Genomic DNA, 26,707 nt, shown 5'->3' on the forward strand with positions numbered 1-26,707 from the left:
TGATAGAATATCGCGACGAGCTGCAGTATCAATGTAGTTTATACCAGAGCCCGTCTCTGTTTATACTGTCTATGAGTATCACCGGCGGTTTAGCATTTTCTATTCCGTCAAAATGGCTGCTCCAAATGGCGTGATGTCACGCGGGATGTCCCTATAAGGCTATGCAGAGTTGTAGACAGACATTCACGATCACCGAACACCAAAAACAAACAGTAGCCGCCTTTTACGGTTCCTCTTGAACCAAAACAATGAGCTTATGCTGTGTTCACGCCATGTCGTAACCGTAATGGCAACCCCTGTCTTTCTTCTCAGAGCTGTTCACGTCCTCAGAATCGGATGTCAACACTATCAACACCGAAATGAATCTGCAGCAGTCAGGTGGTACAAGTAAGAGCTCTGTAAGTTCTTTACGATCATTATTATTGTAATTTTATGTGCTTTGAGACATGAGGTCATTTAATGCTGTCTCTTATGATGCTTTGCTGAATCTCTCTGGCTGTGCGCATTCATGTGTTTTGGAGGAGTTGCTTTGGAGAGCGCTGTGAAGGGAGGGTGGGATCTCATGCTTTCAAAGCTAGATTTTGAGATTTTGCGAGGTTTCCCATTTTCGCAGTCAGGACTCTGGTTGTTTGTGAACAAAACTGTTAAATCTTTGATTTTTTTTTAATCGTCATGTTTGTGGTCTCGCACATAGTGAAAATCTGATAAGATTTAAAAAATATTTTTGTGTGGGACAGCCTTAAGCAAACAATCAGTTCTTGTAATCAACGTGCTGGATGCAGGAATAAAGATCTGAGTGACTTTGACAAGGCGACTTTCTACTGCCTATCCAGTGGTGACCAATGTCCACCATCGAAAGCGCCTACAATGGGCACGTGAGCATTGGAACTGGAACTTGGAGCAGTGGAAGAAGGGCGCCTGGTCTGATGAGTCCTGTTTTCTTTTGCATTAATTGAACAACTGTGTACATGTTTGCCATTAACCTGGGGAAGTGATGGCACCAGGATGAACTGTGGGATGGTGACAAGCCCCTGGAGGGAGTGTGATGCTCTGGGAAATGTTCTGCTGGGAATTTCTGGGTCCGGACATTTATGTGGATGTAAATTTGACACGTACCACCTACCGTAGCATTGTTGCAGACGAGGTACGCCCCTTCAAGACAATGTTGTTCCCTGGTGGAAGTGGCCTCTTTCAGCAGGATAATGAACCCTGCCACACCCATTTTTCAGGAATGGATTAAGGAACATGACGAAGAGTTCAAGGTGTTGCCCTGGCCTCCAAATTACCCAGATCTAAATCCGACTAAGCCTCTGTGTGATGTGCTGGACCAACAAGTTCAATCCACAACGACTCCTTCTAGCAACCTTCAGGACTTGAAGGATCTGCTGCTAATGTCTTGGTGCCAGATACCACAGGGGAACTTTAGGGGTCTTGCAGAGTCCATGCCTCAGCGGGGCGGTGTTGTTTTGGCAGCACGCAGAGGACCAACAGCATATTAGGCAGGTGGTCATAATGTTTTAGCTCATCAGTGTACACTCGACACAAGGCCCAAAACCATAAACAATAAGAAGAGATTGGGTTTCTGTTTTTTGTATTTTTGCCTTTATATTGTTTTGTTTTGTTTATTTTATGTCACATGTTATTTATTTCTGAAATTAACTTGATGAAAAGAAAAGTGTTTCAACCAAAAAACAAAACAAAACTGAAATGCAGTTCGTGCTTTTAACCACTGGATGGCGAGACAGTCCTAAACTTGCAGGACCTTTGTAATGTGCTGTTGCTAAATAGTTTCTATGCTGCTGCGTGGGGTTACGGTGAGCTTATGCTTCTGTATAGTCTCATGTTTTCATTTTTAGGATTTGAAAACAAGTCCCTTCACATTATTATTGTGGAAGATTATAAGTGGAAGAAATGATGGATTTCTATCCAGGTAAAACATCTGTTTTTGCAGTGACTTTTGCCATAATTATCTATCCAACATTTGACAAACAACATTCGAATGCTATAAACAAGCTACTGAGAAGCAGTTACAAGATTGATGAGGGCGTTTCGTTAGAGTGTCACATGCAATAATAATGATAATGATCCTCCCTCTCCTGTTGATAACCATAGGAGGCGGCGATGGATTGAATCATAGAAGAGAATAAACAACTTTCTGTAATTCAGCTCTCCTTGATTTACTAGTTCAGAGTCATTCAGTCTCATACGGCTGGTCTTAATATTTGTGCGGGAATGAAAAGCTGCAGCATCCTAGCCAAGATTAATATGGGATTAACACCCACTGACTCACTTTTGAATCAAAAACACACATACATTTGTTTTTCTGCCATGGTTGGGACTCACCATTGACTTCTTTTGTTTTATATTGAGATAATGATAATGAGACTGCCAAAAATCAAAGATGGCATAAGCAACCAGCTAGCAGAAATAATATGTACTTAGGAGGAGGGTTATTTCATATTTGTATCACAGCACCTTCATTTGCATCTTGCACATTTGGTGTAGCACAGATATGTACTTTTAAACTATGCATGTTATCCGTTTAAATTTAAAAATCACAGAATTATTGGGCATTTAATAACAAATATATTGAAATTGCAGCATGTTGATTAGGAGTGTTGTGAGCCCTTGTAATGCTAAATAAATATCTGAATGATGAAGAATTTGCATCATGAACACATGCACATAGTTACAATTTACACAGCATTGATTTACTCTATTCATCCTCCATCATTTTCTCTTTCCTTCCTTCCTCTTTTCCTCTCTGTGAATCTCATCATCACCACACAGCTGTTGGTTAATGAGACTCTCAGCTCTCATTTTCAGTGTTGGTTGTGATGAAAATGATTTTTCTGCTCTTCCAAAAATACAGAGCGATAGTTGTGGCAAGTGAAAGAAGAAAAGATTAATTACCAAAACTAATGTTGGTGGGCAGGAAGGGTTTTCTGTGCTTGTAGTTACACCGAGATATGAGTCTAAGACAGTGCTCTTTTTCGCTTTATGGAGTTTTTGATGGCAAAACTTTTTGATGGCAAGGACCCCTAATATGATGATTCCCTCTCAAAAGACCCTTAAATTATAAAGGTAATTATATTTTGTCATGCATATTAAAAAATATTTATTCTGTGTTATAAAAATAACATGTTATCAGGGGCTCCTGCAGGATTTTATCTCGGTACGCATGAACTAGGCCTAGCACCCCACCCCTCTAAGAGGTCAATTAAATCAATTATTCCTTTGATACCATATTTGTGTTCTATTGTGCTTTGGTGGGAATGATCTAATAAATAATCTCTTTCCTGTATGCTTAGGAAATCTGATGCATGTAGCTGAGCACTCGGATGTGCTTGTGTAGATAGATGTTTTTTTGTTGTTTTTTTTTTTTAACGTTACTCCAGTGTCACTCACGTCATTGTCTATTTTCTGTTGTATATTGTCTATTTTCAGAGAAACACGTGGTCAACGTGTTTCACTTTATTTCCTGTCACGTGAAAGTTTCATTTTGCATGTCGAAATGTTTGAAACCAGACCACTACTCTACGGGTTTATGGAAGTTCAAGTCCATTTACTCACTGGTGACTGGTAAAGGCCAAGTATGGTAAGGTAACCCATTCTTGGAGTTTGTCCTCTGCATTTAACCCATCCAAGTTAGTGCAGTAGGAGTAGCGAGTACACTCTCTCACACACACACACCCACACCCACACCCACACACACTAACACACACACACTAACACACACACTCACACACACACTGCAAACCGTGGACACAGAGCTGTGGGCAGCCATTCACTGTAGCACCCAGGGAAATTTATAACATTTGTATATATATATATATATATATATATATATATATATAAAAGTTATATGTAAGCCTTTAATACATTATCATATATTCTGCCATATAAACCGTATAAAAAACATAAAATAATTAGAGCACAATTTTCTTGCCTCAAACAACTCTGTTGGTATTATTATAATACTATATATATAAAATACAAATATTATTATAACTGTTTCATGAAACAATCAGAGAAAAGCGTCAAAGATTTAAGAGGCTTCATTTCTCCATCCCGATTCCCTACTCAATATTTTAAGGCCTTTTTGCAAATGCTTCAATCAAGTGAACGTTTACTCATTTTGAGCCTGGTTTTAAACACTACCTATCTGTAATGTAATTTTTCATGTGTGGAAAAAGCGCCAATTAAACAAAACTAAACTATTCAATCATACAACACACAAACGCACACCTTTATTTATTCTTATTTTCTCTTGCTTTCTCAATATGTCGAGTGTACACTGATTAATTATTCATTATCAAAATTCTGTAAAAAATAAAAATGGCTGTAATTAGCACCCTCTCATGTTATGCACAGTGTGTACAGCCATATAGCTGTAGGCACTACTACATGTGATTATAAACGGGTGCATATAACTTTTTTGGTTGGTTCTCCAGGGAGCACCTGGGGATGCTGCTTGTTACTCACACTTTACACGGCACACTTATCCTACCAGCTCTCGTCATCGGTTTCCTGCTGACTGCTCTCCTCACTATCTTCTTTTCTCTCTAACATGGTAGATGATGATGATGATGATGCTTTTATTTTATTTTATTAACATTAATGACACAGACAACAGCAGGAATATTAGGCTGCTGTCACTTTAAGACCGAATGCACGGACCGAATATACTGACACATATCCGGTTTCTTTCTCAACTGTTCACTTATGACATAACCGGGAAAATACTTGCTGAGATGGGTATTTTGACATAATTTTGTGAGTATGTGTTCGTTCAAGTAAATGCGAAAGAGAAATCAATTCGGTGTTCGAGCGCTGTCTGAAACTCGCCTCTCTCTCTCTCTGTGAGTCCCGATTTTTGCCTCATCTGCCGCGTGTAAAATATGTGTAAATTGGCAAGACAAAACATGCCCAAATGATACATTTTCACTCTATGATGGTTAAACTTAGCAGTTAATCCGTGATGAATCACGTGCATGTCGAACTGTGGGGCATGGTCCATACGGATAATGGATCAACTGCGATCCGTTGCACCCCTAATCATTCATGAACACAGTTGGAGAAAAATCCTACTCCAGTAAGTAAACCTGTCCCTGTCTCCAAAAATGTTGGTACTCAAAAGCTCTTCCCTCCACGTTTTCTGGTGCGCATCGTTTATTTTTACCACTTCAGTTATGTGCACCCCTGATTATAAAGACAACAGTGGCCTTGGTCCTGGAAGTTTTTTTTCCCCATAGGGATTTCAAAACCATTTAAGAGTTATAAGCCATGAACAAAACAAATCAGCTATGAGGTGAATCACAACATTACAATCTTTGATTTGAAAAGTTTTTGAAAAACAGACAAAAAGACAAAGGTACAAAACAGTGTACTTAACTATAATCCCATGAAGCTGACTCTACGTCATTTGTAGTGTTTCATGGGTGTAGGCGGTAATGTAGTTTTTCACCAGGAATTACACTGCTGAACTCATTATTTAAAAAGATAAAGCTGAAGTAAACCAGAGCAACAGCTTCAACAAAAGCATAAACCATTAACAACGTCATAGCTCATTGTAGGTCTGTCTTTAAAGGTTTATGCTTAGATGTTTTAAAGGTCTGTCTTAGAAGTTTTCATTCAAAATCAATACCCCTATGGAGAGAATGAATAAGATTTTACTTACGGAACCAGAGTTTTCCACTCAACAGCAGAGAATGCCATATTGACCAATCAGAATTGTTGGCTTATGTCCCCACAACAAAGTTGGAGTTTGCAGTGAAAAAAGTCAAATGTAAATAAATGAAGAAAAGGCACTGAAGTGAGTAATCTAAAACCATGAGGCTCTTTCACTCAGTAAGTGAATCAGATAAACAGCAAAAACTAGGGCAGTCAGCACGACTCCTGATTACAGCTTGTAATACAAAAATTATACCTCTTTCCAAACACACACACACACACACACACACACACACACACACACACACACACACACACACACACACACACACACACACACACACACACACACACACACACACACACACACACACACACACACACACACACACACACACACACACACACACACACACACACACACACACACACACACACACACACAGCTGCCTCCAGCTGTTAGTCAGAAAAGGACCCATCCCTGCTGTGCCCACAGATTGCCAGAGTTGCCTGACGACCCACTTGGTTAATTGCTGGGCACATGTGTGAATCTCTGCCCACATGTCTAAAGACTGAGTTATATTTGCATTAGCAGCAAAGACTTTGCATTGTACTCAAATAGCGCTGAAGTGAATGAAGATCAATGGAGCATGTGACAATCCGAACAAAAGCATCACAGCATGTTTCTTGAGTGGGAAAAAAAGTGTCAGTCAGGATGTCATTCTCTGTCAGAACACAAATTTATACGCAGCATCAGTTCAGATGGAAAAGTGAATCTTAAAGTCACTTGGTTCAATCCATCAGTTGTTGATTGGATGGAGGTTTAAGCAGACTAAACGATTGGAGAAGTCCTGCATACGTCACCAGAGAGAAGTTTGTCATTTCAGCGGAAAACCGAGTTATGACAGGTAAAAAATATGTACAAAATGAAACATGCATTGACAAATTGTTCACAATAAGATCAATAACATGCAATTAGAAAATAGATTTAATTTCACTTAATTTATGGTGGGATATACATTGACAGGAAGCATTTGAATATCTTCTCATTTTTCATGCTAATATGATTTCCAGTTTGTTTTGTTGCATGCTAAACTCATTAGAAATTTCACAAAAAATATAGAACTTAAAATAATTTCTAAATATTTTGTAAAAATAGATTTTGCTGAAATAAAGAGTTCCCTTCAAGCTGTTAGCTAGACTCCAACATAACACACACAAACCCAACATTTTGCGGTTCAATTGCTAACCCAACATTTTTGCATTGCATGCAGATTAATTTACTTGTTGATGTCAGGCTACAATCTATTTTGAAATTTTAAACAAAAAGGACTGAAACAAAAGCCAAGAAAATACATCCTCTCTACTCTTTTAATTCTCCAGGCTAACTGTCATCATACTCATATAGCATATTCAACTACTCATATAGCTAAAGGCCAAAGTATACTTCAGTACGCACTTACTATGATATATATGCATTAAAACTGAAGTATACCTTGGAATTTATGTCCGAAGTTAGCGGTTTTGCTCATTTATTTAGCTAATCCCCAACGCTATATACAGTAAATGTATCCTTGAAAAGGTGGTAAAACCTTAACATGTGATGACACCATAGGATTCTGTGCATGCTAAATAACATCAGTTGGTAAAGCATTCTGAAACACACACACACAAGCAGAACAATATGAATAAAACAAACAATGTAACTGGTACGTGTGTTTTTGGTTGTGTGTGTGTGCATTCATCTGGCTTTGTCTACTGTAATGGGCCTTCTGAGGAGATCAGACTGACATATAATCAATGAGTATAACCACCACACTTGGCTGATCCTGCATACTGAACTCACCAGAGTGCTGAAGTTACCGGTCGACACCACAACATTTCTCAAGGACTTCTTCATTTCTTTAGTTGCTTAATCTAATCACGAGAAGCACCTGTATTTTTTCTATTAAATTCTGTTAATGGAGTGAGTGAATGAGAGTTGTGTGTTGGTATGTCAGACAGCAGAGGGCACTGTTAAAACACTATCAGTCAGGCATTTAAACCAGACAGACATTCTCACACGCTTAAATTCACACATATGAACGCGCACACACATATTCACATCCCTGCTGTCAGGTTGTTGAAATGTCACTCTTCTGTAACTGCCACGTTTCAGAGCACATATGAGACACAGGGCAGATTATCCTAGCAAGTGCGCTTCAGTAAGAAGGTTATAGTGAACAGGGTCAGATACAGTGACCTCTCCTCCCCGTGTCACTGACAGTGTGTGTAGAGAGCTCTCAAAGGCTGGATCGCATTGGTAATCTCAGTTTAAATACACAAATCCCCAGCCTCAATCCAATCAAAACTAATACTCATTTCCACACACACATAAAGATTCTCAGCCAGTGTTGTTTAATGCTGTCCCTACGGGATTTAATCCAGATTACCCAACGTAATCTGCCTCTTTCAAATACACACGCAAACACACACACACACACACACACACACACACTCCTCTAGGGGGTGCTACAAACCAGATGTTTTGGATGATTTTACATTGTGACAAGATTAGAGACATTTTAAGAGGAGGATAAAGCATGTATGTGTGTGTAGAAATCATAATGCTATATATGGCAGCTGTTAAATACTATATAGCAATATCAGTTTAAAAATTGTGAAGCACAACTTATGATGCCATTGTTGTCAGATGTTATGATTTAAAATGCTAAAAATGTCTTGAGTTTTAGAGATTTTGGTCTTTCGCCATTCAAGTAGATAAGAGCTGTACTTGCATGAATAGAAATAATAGCAAATATAAAATTAACCGACTTGCCTTAAAAGGCTAAATTCAATGGCTGGTCTTGGTCTCTTGGTCTTGAGAATTCTTTTGAGGGCTGTTTTTCTCTTATTCATGAGTTCACATTTTTATTTAATACTTGTGTGTGAGGTGAATGTCTAGGGCTAAATACTCTCACGGACTACAGAATTCATGAAGACTAAAATATTTATCCGTAATAGAAATGAATAGAAAAAGAGATGGCAAACAGTAGAGCATGGAGCAAGCAATGCCAATATCATGGGTTTGATTTCCAGGGAATGCATGAGGTTAGCTGTATACCCCATGAAATCAATGCAAGTTGCTGTAAAGCGTTTGCCAAAATGCCAAATGCGTAAATGTGAATGAGATGGTGTTGGGGAGGTGGAGGGATGTTGGATGTATTGTCAGTGTCGCTTTATTACACAGAAGTTAATAACAAGTAACTTATGTTTCAAATAAAATCTGGGCAGTAAGTAAGTGTATCTTCTTCTATGCCAACAAAAATAGTTCCAAAAGAAGCCAAATAATCAAATGTTGTGTGTTGCCAAGTGATGCAGACTGGAACAAAGCATGTGTGTGGCTGTGGACTGGAACAACAGCAATTCTGTAGGTCTACTGTAAATCTGATTGAGTTTTTCCATTGATGAGAGAAACAATCCAGGAGCGAGAGAAGATGCAGACACCTCCAGGCAAAAACATCTCTGCTCCAAATCCGCAATGCTTGCATATTTATTAACTTGACTGCATTATGTTATTAAAATGATATTTTTTCTTATTTTCATTTAGTTTATTATATTTATTTGAATATATATATTTATAGCTAAATACACACCTAGCAAATGTGCACCACTCACTTATAGCCATGGCCAGACAATGGTCATTTTCCCCTCAAATAGATGGTAAATACAATTTCCTCTGCTAGATAAGAGGGAATGAGACATGCCTTGTCCAAGCTCACAGCCGCCGCGTGCTGTCGCCCGGCTTTCCGATGTCTTTTTGATTTGGTGCAAATTAGGCTGAAAATGAAATATTAACCTCCCGAGAAGCAGGGAGATTCCTTAATACGCTTTGATCCGTTTTCGGTGCATGTCTCTCCATGCCAGCCTCGTCAAAACAGCATTTAATTAAAGCACTTAAATGAAATTAACTACTGAGAGCACAAAGAGAAGACTTTTTAGTTAGAGAGGAAGAGGTCTTCAGCACACGGCACGCTCAACTTATTAACAGGGAAGAGATGAAAAGGGTACACAGAGTCTGGCTGAAGTGAAATTGCTTATTATATGCAAATGATTTGTGCCTCATATGTAACAGTATTGGACAAGCTACTAATTTAAAAATTAAAATGCAACCCACACATTCAAAATTTTCAGGAATGTTTCACGACATGATCTTCAGTGTCTAAGGAGAGCCGTGTGAATGTGATCAGGTCTGTTAGCTGTTGTCATGGGCCGTAATTGTTTGTAAGTGTTTTGATGTTACTGGTATTCTCAGTGTGTCTGACACTAAGAGAAGCACGCAGATATCGACTGTTTCTAATTCACCCAGACAATCAGAGTACACTGTTCTCTCCCTCTTCCATGAACCCGCTCTGACCCGTCTCTTTTTCTTTCTGCCTTTTCCCTCGGCGCCTGTTCTTATTCAGACCTTTGTGCTTCAAACAGACAGAAAGATTCACCAAATCCTCCCCTCGTTTCTTGAGGCTTGTGTCACAGAGCTCCCTCAGGCAGGACTTGACCTTGTGGCCTTTGGCTGCTAATGAAGGGTCTCAGCCCTGCACTGTGTCTCATGTCTCTGTGTCACCTCTGCCTGTCTCATCCTCAGACAAGCCCACCAGGTTTGTTCCAGCAGGTACGGCTATTGACCACTTATTGATCTGACATCGGGACTAATCTATCCGAGTCACATCTTGGATTCAGTGACCTTTGGAAAGCAATAATTTAAAACCTGACCACACTGCCAAGTTCAGCTCCTGGTTTATAGTAACACAGTTGTTCTTAATAAAAAAAAATAAAAAAAAAGATGTTAGAGGTGACCCTTTTGGGAGGAAGGGTCTTGGGACCCTTGTGAAAAAGAAGTGTGCTTGATTGTTTTCTATGTGCACTTAAAGAGACACTTCCATGACTGTTAAAAAAATACTTAATGTAACCCTACATTTTAATTGTTTTAATAGTCTTTTGTTGTTCTTTAAAGATGCTTATTTTGATGTGTTAACTAACACTAACATACTCACATACACATAGCACTTGATTAGAATTTTAACTGTAGTGTGTTACATTTAAAGTTAAAATAGTCACGACTGTGTTTTGTTTAAGGACTTTTATTGTGTTTCATGCCTTAGTTTCCTGTGTCTGTTTGTAGTCCCTTTGTAGTTCTTTTGTTGATTGGTTCCCCTTGATTATATCTTGTTAGCTTCTCTGTCCAATAAAGTCAAAAAACAATTGCATTTAAAATACATTTAAATTGTAATACATTTTCATTTATTACATGTCCAAAAATATTACATTCAGTTTACACTTAAGTATATTAGTAATAAGTTCTCCAATGTGGAGCACAAAATGAGCTGTTTTGTAGAATAATTACTCTTGTCTCTTCAATACAATGAAAGTGGATGGGGACCAGAGGCTGTCAGGATCCAAAAAGCACTGTAAAAGCATATGTTTTTTTGCAGTATATTGCATGTCTTCTGAAGTCAAACACTATCTTTGTGTGAGATTGTTTGAAATTTAATTTATTCACTGAAAATCTTGCCTTAAAGGGATAGTTCACCCAAAAATGAAAATGCTGTCATCATTTACTCACCCTCATGTTGTTCCAAACCTGTATGATTTCCTTTCTTCTGCTGAACACAAAAGAAGATATTTTAAAGAAGGTTGGTAATTAAACAGTTGCTGGTCCCCATTGACTTCCATGGTATTTTTTTTCCTACTATGGAAGTCAATGGGGTCCATCAGTCGTTTGGTTACCGACTTTCTTCAAAATATCTTCTTTTGTGTTCAGCAGAAGAAAGAAAGTCATACAGGTTTGGAACAACATGAGGGTGAGTAAATGAGGACAGAATTTTCATTTTTGGGTGAACTATCCCTTTAAAGGGTAACTCTTGCCAAAATGCAACCTAGGGTCTTTTTGTTAATCTACCCGAGGCGAACTTTCGTTTAAAAGCATGATTAGAATGGAAACGCCACTTTTAAGTTTGACCGTATTTTCGTTTTCGGTCAAATTGCCTTTTGAATGGGAGTGCTTGGGTCACTATACTATGATAGCATCAAAAATCGCTATTTTTAAAACACTAAGAAGGCTCGACACAACATGAAACTTTGCTTGAAGTATCACCAGGGTCTCTACACATGAACTCGAGCATTGAGAAGATTGTTTGTGTACAATATTATTCTTATTCAAAAGGCAATTTGACCGAAAACAAAAATACGGTCAAACTTAAAAGTGGCGTTTCCATTCTAATTATGCTTTTAAACGAAAGTTCGCCTCGGGTAGATTAACAAAAAGACCCTGTTGCATTTTGGCGACAATTATCCTTTAACATGCTTGATAGCCGTGGTACCATTCACTTTCATTGTGTAGAAAAAGCATCTGCTTTAAATATCTCCTTTTGTATTTCACAGAAGAAATAGGTCCTACAGGTTAAAGACATGAGGGTGAATAAATGACTAGAGCATTTTTATTTTTCTAGGTCTTTGACGTACAGATAATGACAGACAGCATCCTATATTTGGCTATTGAATCTCCATATTGCATCTGACTCATGGCCCTCTCACGCTCTAATTGTATATTGAAAGCGATTTACAGTAAAATAGACCTCTACTGCGCCTCGCATTGATAAACATCTAAACTGATACTGCGGCTTTCATTTGTCTGCCCGCCCTGCATTTATCTGTGCTGACACAGCTCTTCCAGTTACAGCAGAACCTGTCAATTAACCGACATGGTGATGAATGACATGGTAGTTAAATGATAGGCTGTGCTGTATTGCCAGTGTGATTAGGTGGCCTCTTGAGTGCCTGAGCAAAAAGCTGCTCAGCATCCCACAGAGGTACTATATGGCATGGCACAGGGCCCTCAAAATACATGGCATCAGGCAGACGGCTAAATGAAAAGAATGGCACAACGGGTAAAACATGAGCTGAGCAAACATGCCACAATAAAGAGAGGAGGAGAGGACCCATGAGTGTGTGTGGACAGGTGTTCACTGTTGGCTGCTCTCTCTTACTAATTCACTGCTAATTAATGGACTGTGTAATGAGATCATAAACTGATGTGTCAACAGACAGGAGTGTAGAGGGGTGGATGTGTCACAATGCTCTTACAGTATCTCGACGGCAGATGCATGTCAATGAGTTACTGGTATAGGCTGATCAGGCAAAGTCCTCATTTTGTGAAAACAGTAATATTGTGAAATATTACAATTTAGAGTAACTGTTTTCTATTTTAATATATTTTAAAATGCAATTTATTCCTGTGTTGGCAAAGCTGAATTTTCAGCATCATTACTTCAGTGTCATGATCCATTAGAAATCATTCTAATATGCTGATTTGGTGCTCAATAAATGTTTATTAGTATCATTCTTGAAAAGTGTTTTGCTGCTTAATGTTTTGTTGAAAACATGATATATTTTTTTTTTCGATGAATAGAAAGCATTTGTGAAACAGATTTTTTTGTAACAATGTCTTTGTTAAATATCTTACTGACCCCAAACTTTCAAATGTTAGATCGGTTATACATTTCAGTTTGTGACTGTCTTCCTGTGTGTGTGTGTTTGACAAAGCATCACGTTGTTTCAATTAATGAGTGCTAATTTTCTTACGTTATCCAAACTGTCTTGCATAACTAATAATGCTCACACGGATAATTAAGTTGGTATTAAATATGGGAAACCTTTTTTATCTATATTTGCATGCCAGCGGCATGTTCAAACATTTCAGTCCTCTAGAGTGCTGTACATCAGGCTCACGCTCATTTCCCAGCCTTCCCTCCCTTTTACTTCTTCCCTCCACCTGTATCCTCATTATTTCATTATTTCTCTCTCATATCTTCATGCGCTGTGATTTTCCACTCAGTAAACAATGGTTTATTCAAATGATTAAAAACATGCACGCTGCACAACCAAAACAGCAAAGCAATTCCACTTTATATTTGACTCGTTCAGAATCAGAGTCAGAACTAAAATCGTGAGTTGGATGTTGATTCAGTAACCACTATGCTGGATTTAGTTCAGAAAAGAATTTATAAAGACAGGGAGCTATTCATTTAACGAACAGGATCAGTGGAGTCACTTATTTCGGGAATCAGGTCGCACTATTTGTGATGTACTATAAGGAACCAGCTCACTATCATAGTTTTTATTAATATTTTGAATTAGTTATATTAATATATTTAAAAATAGTGGGTTTATTTTTTAAATATGTTTTTTACATTTTCTCAGCTAATGTTCTTTTAGTACATCAAGTAAACAGAATGAAAATGAGAAATGTTTCCTTGGCAACTAACTGAAATAAAATAAGTTTAAGTAATATATATATATATATATATATATATATATATATATATATATATATATATATATATATATATATATATATATATATATATATATATATATATATATATATATAGTTTTTATTGTTAGCTAGCTATAATAACTCTATATAACTTGCGTTGTAATTTGTTATTGTTTTGTGGCATCATATTCACAGACTGCCAACTCAAATTCTATAACCAGAGCGTTTAGTGTGATTGTTCCAGGTTAATGAAGGGGAAAGAGACAGAGGTGGATGTTCCTTCTACCTGGTCATCTGAGTTTGATTAACCTGTCAGCTTGGTTAAATGTTTCAGCTCACTCACACAGCTGACCAGCCTGCCACTTTATCTCCAACAGGGTCCACAGAGGCTCAAGTGACTCTGTCAGAATGACCCACTCATGCACACTTACAACCACACACACAAACATCCACAGAGGTGTGGAGCTGACAAGTGTCAAAACAGCACCCTGACAGGGCATCACTCAAGAGTCTAACACATTTGTGCCTCAAGACCGCATATTTCTTTTTCTCTCTCTCACTGACACACACAACATTTCAATTGATAGTAGTAGTACACCTCTTTCCCTCTTGATAACAGGGTTTTCAAAGCACTGACCATGACTTATATCAGCTACACAAGATGAACAAGAACAAAAATAGTTTGAAGCGTAATCGTTTACATATACACTCACAGATAAATGGACACAAAAAACACATAGTATTGAACTTGTAGCATATATTTAGGTATGAATTAATATATTATTTATATGTTTATAGTCCTCTGGGGACATTTTCAGAAATTTTGAAATGCGTTGAAACATTCGTTCATCATATAGAGTTAGAGGAAGTCCTTCATGCTTATGTTTTTTTCTCTAAAAATTTACATTTCTGTACGCCGCCCGTATTTGCAACAACAGGCAGATATTTCAGGCATCCAAGACCAAGTCTTGTCTACTTGAATGGGGAAATCCTGAAACCTCAAAACCTGCTTGACAAACTCACATTTAAATAACAAATTTCAAATCAGCAACTAAATCTGACATGAACTGTCCCATAAATGTTGTTGCTTATGCTCAAATAGCATTATAAAGCTTATTCTTCAGGCTATGCCAGCCAATATGCATGTGCAGTCCTACAATATTTCCCAAAGGAGCAATTAAAAACAGCTGCACATAAAGCTCATTCTACAAAAGGCCTAAATATCTGACAAAACAAAGCAAAAATAGTCATGCTAATATGTCCCTCAACACACAACACAAGTTGCTTTATTTATTATTCCATCTGTTTTATTGTGTCAATATCTGTCTCCTCTCCTTTCTTCTCCTCCTTTCCATGCCTCTTTATCATATTCGTCCCCTTCCTTCTCTCTGTCCCAATAAGCCCTTGTAGAATAATGTGTGTTAAGACCTAGACATCACTTCACTTTCATTAGTGAAGAGTGCTTCTCTTCTTTCCTTAATGAGTTTCTGGGGGACAACAGCTGCCTCAATATGATGGCTGCTTTATATGAACCTGATTTATGAGGCATTTACACAGGAAAAAAAAAAAGGAGAGATGACAATAGAAAAGGTGAAGGAGAAAGAGATAGAGACAAAGTGAGACAGAAAGGGAGAGAGAGCAATGTCTAATTCTCAGGGGTGATATAAAGAAGAAAAGCTGTGATTAACTCCCATATCTGATCTGTTATTATTCTCTCCCAAATTAAAATCCAGACATGAGGATATATAAATCCCCTCCACACACACACACACACACACACACACACACACACACACACACACACACACACACACACACACACACACACACACACACACACACACACACACACACACACACACACACACACACACACACACACACACAGACACAGACACAGGCTCAAATAACTCACCCACATTAGCACTTCAACCCACCAGCAGAGTTCCACCTGTGACACTGCAGCTTGTGTGCATTGATAACTGACAGGAAATGAGAATTTTGAGCTGTCTTGTGTCATTTAAATGCACAAGAAGGGAGTGTGAATGCTTGATATGATTGTGTAAGATTGAGGGCATGTTCCTTTAGAAATTAAATCACAACTGAGATGTGTACAGACAGTAAGTCAAATGCTCACAATTTATTTTTAATATGACGTACAACATGAATCATCAGTTCCTGCAGGAACTTATCTGACGGTATACGCACAAAAGAGAGAACACACAAAAAAAATCTATATATGCTTATGTTAAAAACCTGAGTGCGTCTAGGCTAACTATAGGCTTTGTCGAATGTCGCATGGACAAACAGGAAAAAAGGTCTAATCACATCCACTTGTCCGATTGGAGAAAGTGTTAATGGCAGTATGAACATACGCTGATATCTATGGATTTTTAAGGTAATCAGCTGACCAAGCTAGTTATTTTTATTGTTGCAGTTTTATTTGATTTTAAAGGGGTGGTATAATGCCCCCTTTTACAAGATGTAAAATAAGTCTCTGATGTCCCCAGAGTGTGTGTGTGAAATTTTAGCTAGAAAATATCCCACAGATAATTTGTTATAGCATGTTAAAATTGTCCCTTTTTGAGGTTGAGCAAAAACACGTCATTTTGTGTGAGTCCCTTTAAATGCAAATGAGCTGCTGCTCCCGGCCCCATTTCAAGAAGAGGGCGGAGCTACAACAGGAGTGTCCTTAGCAGCTTGCAGACACGCATTAAAATGTCAGAAACTGTTCTGCCTTTTATGTTCAAACTGGAGTCGGACAATGATGACTCGAGAGACTCAAGAAGAAGTGTAAAAATGTAGAATGTAACAGGACATTTCTGAATGGTTAGTTGATGAATTTATGTAGCTGATGTGGAGTTAAAAAGTCATTGATTTGCATATTCTAGCATATTATCTCATGATAATCTAATAAATCACTTGTGTTGGAACTGTTGTAAGATGCCTACAGAGTGACATGATATTGCATTTGTGTTACTGTATTGCAATAAATGTGAAAAGACAGATGCGACAGCTTGAGCAGACTCACAAATGTGCTCTAGTACAACAACTCTTCCTCTTCTCATGGACTCTCCCCCTTTGTTGCATGTTCCCGGGAGCAGGGTTTATGTACATTTTAGGGTTTGTGATGTCACTAACCCGGGGGGAAGCTTGTTTAGTCCCTATCAATCGTTTGTTGTAGTCCTTAAAAAGCGATTTCTGTAAAAGAAAATATCTCCCTTTGCTTTGAACTTTGAGCGTTGTAACTTTGCAGATGTTGTTTATGCTCAAACAGCAACATTACACACTAACTAAAGTTAAAAAAGTGAGTTCATAATCAACCACCCCTTTAAAGGTGCTCTAAGCGATGTTGGGTGATGTCACTTCTTGTTGACGTTCGAAGTATTGTCAAACAAAACGGAGGCTAGCTCGACCCTCCCTCCTCCTCATCCTTATTCTGTCCCCTCCCCCTCCCTTCCATGCTTCCTGAAACAGGCTTTTCCAATGTAAATTCAGGACTTTGCGCATTCCTTCTCCTTTTCCCTCTTCTTTGCTATTTGTTCATCAGAACGTCGTCTCTTTGGTCGTGTGTCAGCCATATCAAAATTCAAGAGAATATAATTCTAATGTTAGTCGTTGTCGTTGTTTAGGACATCTCTCCTCTAGCTAACTTCCCTCTTCATGCTTCTCTCTCCTCCACTCCCCACACCCCCCTTCATGTGCATGCGCACTAACCCCCCAACCCCCACCCCCAAATCATTCTTGTCGGTTATTGGCTGGAACACTGTTTGTTATGTTTCGTGGTCCAGGTTGGGCCAATTTGTTTTTGTTGCCGTTTGTGGAGCCTGGGCTGTCTACAGAGACCGCGTTTTTTTACAGTGTGTTCAGGGGACAGGCAGCTAGCCGATAGTGAGGAGATGTTTGCTGTATGTGACAAAAAACGCGTGACATCACTTAAACACCTTGAATGTTATTGAGTTACTTTTAGATATCAATCTATATATGCGATGGACGTCAGTTATGCTCATCTTTGGTAGCTTCTTTGAAGGTATCTTAAGTAAAACAGCCTTATATTTAACAAAGCACATACAAAAGACCTGAACCGAAAGCGATACAACCTGTTTTACAGAATACGGAAGTTTGTTGAGCATAACACCCATTATGCACTTCTATAAGACTCTTTTATTTAGACCAAATGATCATGTGAGAGCAATGGTACACCGGAGCAGAACAAAGGTGCTCAGGATGCATTTTAAATCCGAAAACGGCAAAAAGTAAATTGTCAAAGACATCCATCTAGCGCAAGCTGAAAAACAACGGGTTAACACCAAAACACTTTGGGTGTGACTGACACAACTGTAGCTGAATTGTCCTAAAGATAGTTCTCAAAAAGTAGCTGTGCTGCAATCAATAATGAGCTTTCAGGCACATTAGACATTGTTTTCCGTGACTGGGATTCCTGTATATTTGTCGCTTTAATGTGCCATCTATGTGAAGTAAAATTGCTCTAAATAGGCAAATTAACCATAATGTAATTGCCTCATATTTTGAGATGGGTTGAGACTGCTCTATACCGTGGGGGGCTGTGGGGGTGTCCCATTCACCAGTGCACTAATTCCTACACGCCCATTTGAAAGCTGTTTAGTGCATGAGAATGAGCTGTAAATGATCGCAGAGGTTTGCCAGAGTGGATTTATGCTGCTGTTTTGTGTCCGTAGGGACTATCCTGCACTACCAGTATTGTGATAAACATGGACCTGGAGAGGAGTTAATGGGCCCATAAGCTCAGCTTATAGGTCTGGCTCTGTTTGTTCTATCAGATGGGGTGAAGTCCAATGAATTTATAAGCAGTTCAAACAGTAACCTGGGGGCCACTCCAGTTACATGGCCACTGCTGCTGGTCAGCGCTCCAGTCTAAGTCTATCAATATGCAATATACATGCAAATTTAGATCTCAAATGATGTAATTGACAGGTTCTCATTCAGTTGTGTTTGTTCTGTCTTTGACATCACAAATGCTTGTTTGATTGTTCGACTGTTCCCCATACAATTCCTCTCCTGTGAATATATACAGTAGTGGCCAAAAGTTATGTCTTGAAGGGATATTTGGGTTTAATGTCCCTGCAAGACTCCAAGCACAACTATGCAATATGCTTGCAAAATCTTTAAAATTTGTTATTAATATTTAAATATTAATATTTCCTTGGCCGGACATAACTTTTGGCCACTACTGTATGTTAACTGGAGTGCTTTACTTTTGAGGTTTCACTGGTGGGGCGTGTGTGTACTGTATGATAGTTCATCAGTTTGTTACTTACAATGAGTATTGACATACAGACTGTCTGAAACTGCCATCAGTCAACAGGTCTTAAGGAGGCAGACCTGCACATTAGCCTTTTAAATGGGATTTTTTTATGGCGATTTACAAAAAACAACAACAACTTGGCGTAGTGAAAAATTAGCGCTGAAAGGGTGTGGGCACAGTTATTTTTGAGGCTGACCTTATTGCATATGCATTTGTGGGAGTTTCCCTTTCAGATGCAAAAATTATGGGAGGAGAGTATTGAAATGAATAATTCAAGGCGATTTACTAAGGTTTGCGCTAGTCAATTTACTGGTATTTGCTCCATTATTTACTGCCCCAAAAAAGCATGTCTTAAACCAGATGCTAATTTGCACTGCTCTTAGTAGATTGTGTTGGTCATTATAGAAATGATCCAGCTGCTTCTGGGTTCATCAATTTGCATATCATCAGGAGATCACGCGCAGAACTTACCACTCCCATCGCTTTAACGATAATTTGCCCTGTTTATTAAATCTGGCCCAAAATTATTAGTCTGTGGAAGGGGAGGAGTCTGTCTATCCTCACCTCACCTCACAGACCTTTATAGCAAAAAACATATAAATATACACTGTAAAAATGTTCTTAATTTTAACTGAAAAAGAATGCAAAAATGATACAGCACACACACTAAAAATGGATTTAGTGTTAGTTACCTTACCATGAGGTAAAAAAATTATTATATGTGCACCACCATTCAAAAGTTTGCAGTGAGTAAGAACAATTAATACCTTTCTTCAGCAAGGATGCATTTAATTGATCAAAATTGACATCCATAATGTCACAGAAGATTTCTATTTCAAATTAATGCTGTTCTTGTGAACTTTCTATTCATCAAAGAATCCTGAAAAACACGTATCACGGTTTTCACAAAAAACACTAAGCAGCACAGTCATTCTCAACATTGATAATAATAACAAATGTTTCTTGAGCACCAAAATGAGCATATTAGAATGATTTCTGGAGGGATTTGTCTTTTGCCTATTCATCATGAAAAAAAAATAAAAAAAATAAAGCACTATATGGCAACAGCTTTCTTACCTGTAGTTTTGCTAGTTTTGCTTCAGGGGATTGGGCGAAACTGACAGAATTCTTTTAGTTTTTTCCCCTCCAATTGAGCAGCATGTTTCCAACAATGATACAAAGTATGAAATCAGCATATTAGAATGATTTCTGAAGGATCATGTGACACAAAAGACTGGAGTAATGGCTGATGAAAATTCAGCTTTGCATCACATAAATTATAATTTAAAGTATATTAAAATGGAAAACCATTTAATATTTTACAATATTACTGTTTTTTTCTATATTTTTTTTTATTAAAAATATATGCAGCCTTGATGAGCATTGAAGAGACTTCTTTCAAAAACATTAAAAATAGTGATGTTTTTTCATAAATAAATAAAAACCGTACTTAGTGAAAAACGGTAAAAGTACTGAATCACCAGATTTGATTATATTTGATAAATGTTAAGTTAATTGAAACTTTTTTTACAGTGAATTTAACATAATATTTTGGCATTGGTCTCTTGCAAATAACAGCTGTTGGGAATTCAGTCGTGAAGGATAAGAGCAGAAGCCGTTCGGTGTTCGTACTTTAAAGGATGTCTTGCACTCTGATTTGTATGTTTGGCAGATAGAGATTGACAGGTAAATTAGAATGAACATGTTAATTTTTGTAATCTTATAATTTTCTATAAAGAGAGGTATATATTTAAATATATAAAATGCTTGTGATACAATACAAAACAATGCAACTTTATTAATACCCACAGGGATTATTGGGACTCATCCCCAGAACATTTTTGTTGAGGACTTTATTTAAACAGTAAGTAGAACAGGAGGATTGATAAAAGGATGTTAGATATTGTATTCATCCAATAAAAACTGCAATCATTGCAGATATGACTTGCAGATATGACCAGATTAGCAAAAGAGAAATAAAATCCCTAAGCCCTTGGTTCTTGTCTCATGTGCTGCAGCACCATGGACAGCACCACAGTTAAGCAACTTGGCTGGCTGGATGTCAACCAATCACAGCTGCAGTCTCTCGACACTCATCAACTACAAGGACAAAAGGAGTGCTGACATCTGTGGCTGATGAGTAACAAGCAGAGAAAAACGTGACCGTGCCAGATTCTCATTTCGTGTCTTCACAGCAGCGACTTCACATCTGCATCGCAGCACATTGTGACTGAACGTATATTGTTTCAAAGAAATAAAGCAAAAATAATTTCGCAAAAAGAAGTTTTTATATTATAAAATAATTGATAGCCTATTGTTTAAAATCAAGTCAAACGTGTTTTTGATTGTCAAATGTTAGTGGAACATTGTGATGTATAGAAGATTGTTTCCGCTACAGAATAATAATAAAAAAAGGTAATTGCGACTTTTTTTTTAATCTCACAATTCTTTTTTTTTTTCTCTCGAAATTGCGGGTTTACATTTACAATAGCGAGTTATAAAGTCAGAATTGTGAGAATTAAACTCAGAATCATATTATATAACTCACTATTCTGAATACTTTTCTCATAATTGAGTGTTTACATCGGCACATTCTTTCTTCAGAATTGGGCTTCCATATCCATATTATATTACTCTCAATTGCGAGTTTTTATCTCACAATTCTGAGAAAATAAGTCCAAATTGCAAGTTATTAACTCGCAATAGCGAGAAATAAAGTCAGAATGGTCAGATAAAAAGTCACAATTTCCTTTTTTTATTCACGGCGGAAACAAGCTTCCATAGTGTTGAAGTACACCTGTGATTATTCTGCTAGGAACTAGCTTTGAACTTGAAGTAGCTTAATACACCTTGACAACAGATGGGCAAAAGTCATTGCAAAAATGTTTCAGAAAATTTATAAAAAGGGTACAATTTGTTTGCAGATGGCACTTGATTTAATATTTTATAATTAATGCAATTATATTCAAAAGTGCTCAGATTTTAGGGCCACTGTATATGGATAAGTCTCAATCTGTCATTCAGAGTTTAATTAAAGCTGTTATTAAGTATATTTCTGCTTGAATACGCCATAGTGTGATCAAAGCATATGGAGGACCATCCCCAAGGTAGCAATGGCAATCCGTTGATGTTTATTTTTGCTGATCTCTGTCCTCAGAGATAAAGCATTAGTTCACAGCAATTCTGTGATTCATTTGCACGCTCACTAACGAACTGATCCATTTCAAAATGTAGGACTTTGTGAGGAAAAAGAAAATCATGTAAATATAACTATCGAATTATACGAGGTGGCTAATTCGTACGAATTCATACGACCTCACTCGTACGAATTCATACGATTTTTGCTAAATCGTACATATTTTACGAATTGCCCAATTCGTATGAATTCATACGAATGACCTACCCCTGACCCCGCCCCTAAACCTACCCATCACGTGGGTTTAGACAAATCGTACAAATTCGTACGAGTGAGGTCGTACGAATTAGCCACTTTTTTATCACTCGTACGAATTGGTCGTGAGATAGTGTTGAACTATCAGACATACAGGATGTTATTGTGCTGTGTGTCTTTTATTAGTTGATCAATCCGCAATTGCTCGCTCACTTTCGCTGATTTGCACTTGGTCGAATCTTTGTTGATATGAATATGTTGACAGGATGATTTTAATTTGAATGATATTCTTATTTTTAATTAACTGTAATTATCTGTGTAGCAAGTAAATTAGTTTTTTATTGCTCTACATTGAAAAAAGGAATATTTCATATTTGTTTACCCACTGAGAAATCATTAACCCCATACTGGAAAGGGACCTTACAGCAACAGCAGGGAAAATTTACTCTCTCTATCTTATACTCTCAAAATGAGGCAAAGAGCCAAACAAAATAATAAAAGTACACCAAAAAACAAGCTTGTTCAATCTGGCCAGATCCTCTCCAGGGGTTTCGGATAATTTTACAAAAGCACTGCGAGACTCACACAAGCACACATATGAATATTGTATAATAAAGTAAGGATGCAGAAAAAATGAGAAGTAAGAGTACAACCTACCAGGCTTTACATCACAGGAGGATCACCTAAAGCTTGCCCTTTCCTTCCTATAACAACCATCTTAATTAGTAGTATTGCACATATGCTTGTCTACTTTCTGCATTGTAGTTAGAGCACACAGAACTATTTGCTCCCTTTATCTGGCTATTCACCATTGCGTATAAATTTAATTATAAACAGCTGGCTTGTGAATGCCGCTAAGAGAAGGGGAGATGAGGGGAACAGCAGGTCCGAGACAGACATAGCAAGGCCTGTGTGAGATGCATTAGACAGATGCATTGATCTTTACAGTGATAAACATTTCATATATATATATATATATATATATATATACATACACACACACACACACACACACGTATATGTTCAGTTCAGTTAGTTCTCTGTCATTGCTGTTTCCCAGCTTGCCTGAGTTTGTTGTTAGTTACCTTGGTTACTCATTTACTTAGTCATTCTGTTCAGCTGTTTCCTAATTAGTACCCTTTCTTTGTTCCTTGTATTTAAGTCCCTGTGTTTCATTTGTGACTGGTCCGGTGTCGTCTATGTATTGTGGTTGTGTTATTTTGCCTGCTTTCATCTGAGTTTGCTTGTGGATTAACTATTAAAGTCTATTTTGATTCTTTATCTTCTTCGTCATGCTCTTGACTATGATGGAAGAACAAAAAGGCAGATTACAGGTTTAATTTTACTAATGAAAAAAAAGTAAAAAAAAAAAAAAACTCTCAGAAAAAAGTATACACCAACTACAACCAATTATTAATGTTCTGTTGGCTCTCTCTTGTTTTTGCATGTGTTCGTTTCTTTATGAAAGCCTGGGCATATGTCCTCACAATTTGCCATGTTTCAATGCATTATCATATCACAAATCACACGATTCCCTTCAAGCACAACTACGCAACACTCTCAGAAAATAAAGTACATAATTGTACCTTTAGGGGTACAATGGCTTGTCACTGGGGCTGTACCCTTAAGGGTACAATATTGTACCTTAATCTTTAAAAGAAACGGTACATATATGTACCTTTTAATGCTTTTTGACCCTCAAAAAGGTACAGTGCTATGCATAAGTTTAGACACCCATGCTAAAGTTGACTAAAAAGAGGAATAAAAAATCATTTTTTGGAAATTGAACTTAATGCCTTTATTAAAAAAATTAGGAAAAATCCAACCTTTAAGGACACAAATTTTCTTTGTGAATGAATAATGTATCATAAATAAATAAATGTTCTTCCTTAAAATACAGGGTGCATAAGTTTGGACACCCCTATGTTAAATTCCCATAGAGGCAGGCAGATTTTTATTTTTAAAGGCCAGTTACTTCATGGATCCAGGATACTATGCATCCTGATAAAGTTCCCTTGGCCTTTGGAATTAAAATAGCCCCACATCATCACATAGCCTTCACCATACCTAAAGATTGGCATGGTTTTATTTCAGTTAGCCTAACAGCTGGTTTAATTTGCATTGAGAGATGATCTTATGGAAAGTACTCCATGCCAATCTCTAGGTATAGTGAAGGCTATGTGATGATGTGCGGGTATTTTAATTCCAAAGGCCAAGGGAACTTTATCAGGATGCATAGTATCCTGGATCCATGAAGTAACTGTCCTTTAAAAATAAAAATCTGCCTGCCTCTATGGGAATTTAACATAGGGGTGCCCAGACTTATGCACCCTGTATTTTAAGGAAGAACATTTATTTATTTACAATACATTATTCATTCACAAAGAAAATTGGTGTCCTTAAAGGTTGGATTTTTCCAAATTTTTTTAATTAAGGCATTAAGTTCAATTTCCAAAAGATGATTTTTTATTCCTCTTTTTAGTCAACTTTAGCATGGGTGTCTAAACTTATGCATAGCACTGTATATGTACCTTGAGGTCCAATAATAAGCCCTATGGGGTACGTTAGTGTAGACTGTACCTTGGGGGACAGAAATGGACTCCTATTTCTGACAGTGAATATGTCTTTAACAAACTATTAATAAAAGGGTGATATTGTCAATTTTCCTGTAGGCCGAACATCATTTTGGCCACTACTGTATATTAAACAATCCATAGATCAAAAAACAATAAATATAGGACATAAAAACACATTGTCAATTCAATCTGAATGTTTAATGAATGATGACAGCACTGTAAAACAGATGACATGAGTGTGAAGTATCTGTCACCCAGAGGTATCTTGCTAAAGCACATTGCTCTGGGTTGACAGGTCATGTGACTCAGCAGAGGGATTTTTCTCTTTCCTTTGTGATAAACAGACACATTCTGACTGTGTCTTTTGCATTGGGGTTACAGAGGGGTGATCTCACATTATTCTATTGGTTTGAGAAGTTCAAAACAATAATTTAGTGATTCTGTTTGGTATTTGGTGCTATATTTATATTCTGACTTGCAGAATAGACATATATTCAACATTTATCCAACATCAAGGTTTCCCTTAAACTCTCCCCAATAGTTTAACCTGCTGACCAACAGGTGTGCTTGACTCTACTAAACAGGCATTTAGTAGAGTGAGCCGTGTCACCTTGCCAATCCATCAGGGTCTGTAAATAAATGAGTTTGTTAAAAATCCATTCATTAATCAACGTACTTGAAAAGCTTAGTTTTATGTTATTATATCATTCATGACATCACTCTGAGGAATTTTGTAAATGCTGAGGGTTTGTCGCAGATTTGTCACCAAGAGACATTGTTTTGTCAGAATAGTTTCGAAACAGGCGGTCCAAAACGGAAGACACATAAACAGGATGTGTCTGGCTGAGTGAGCAGGCTAATTAACTTGAAAAACTATAAAAATGTAAATTTGCAATTTGGTACCACAGGCAGTTAATTAACTGCAGTGGGACAGTTAGGAGCAAATTTAATTTGCTAAAGGAAAGTGGAGAGGGGGAAAATATGATTTCCCTGGACCAAACAATTGGACATCTTGGAATACTTACCGCTAAAATAAATAAATGTAAAATTAATAAAATATTAATAAATAAGTACAAATAAAAGACTGAGAAAAGAGGGTGTTAGGGGTAAAGTGGATGAGAGAGAGGGCTGTAACATCTTGTTGTCACACTGAGTGTGACCTGTGTTGTTCATGTGTGGAGTGGGACCAAACAGACCATTTTTACACTCACACACTCGCATAACCAGTCACCATGCACTTCCACAGAGAATAGATATATTACAGTATCTGTCTAAGGGTACGTTTACACGACAACTATATGCTTAAAACTGAGAAGTTTTTCCTTTGAGTTTTCTGTGTACAGACAACACCATTGTCAAAACGATCCCCATTCACACGGATCCGCGAAAACGTCTAAAAACGCTGTATTCTGCTGCCAGATTAGATGGCGATGAAACACTATAGACTGAACACGCAATACGCATGT

General features: G+C 37.5%; 1 protein-coding gene across 1 annotated transcript in view; it reads left to right on the plus strand.

Moving 5' to 3' along the window:
- Positions 1 to 292: 292 nt before the first annotated feature.
- Positions 293 to 26,707, plus strand: part of pacrg (PARK2 co-regulated) — a 160,805-nt gene continuing 134,390 nt past the window's right edge. Inside the window, exon 1 of the mRNA XM_079854304.1 lies at positions 293 to 398. Within this exon, the coding sequence (XP_079710430.1) occupies positions 360 to 398 (39 nt within the window). The 5' untranslated portion in view covers positions 293 to 359. The remainder of the gene's footprint in view (positions 399 to 26,707) is intronic.

Source organism: Squalius cephalus, assembly GCF_949319135.1.
Source record: "Squalius cephalus genome assembly, chromosome: 20".
Classification (NCBI taxonomy): Eukaryota; Metazoa; Chordata; class Actinopteri; order Cypriniformes; family Leuciscidae; genus Squalius; species Squalius cephalus.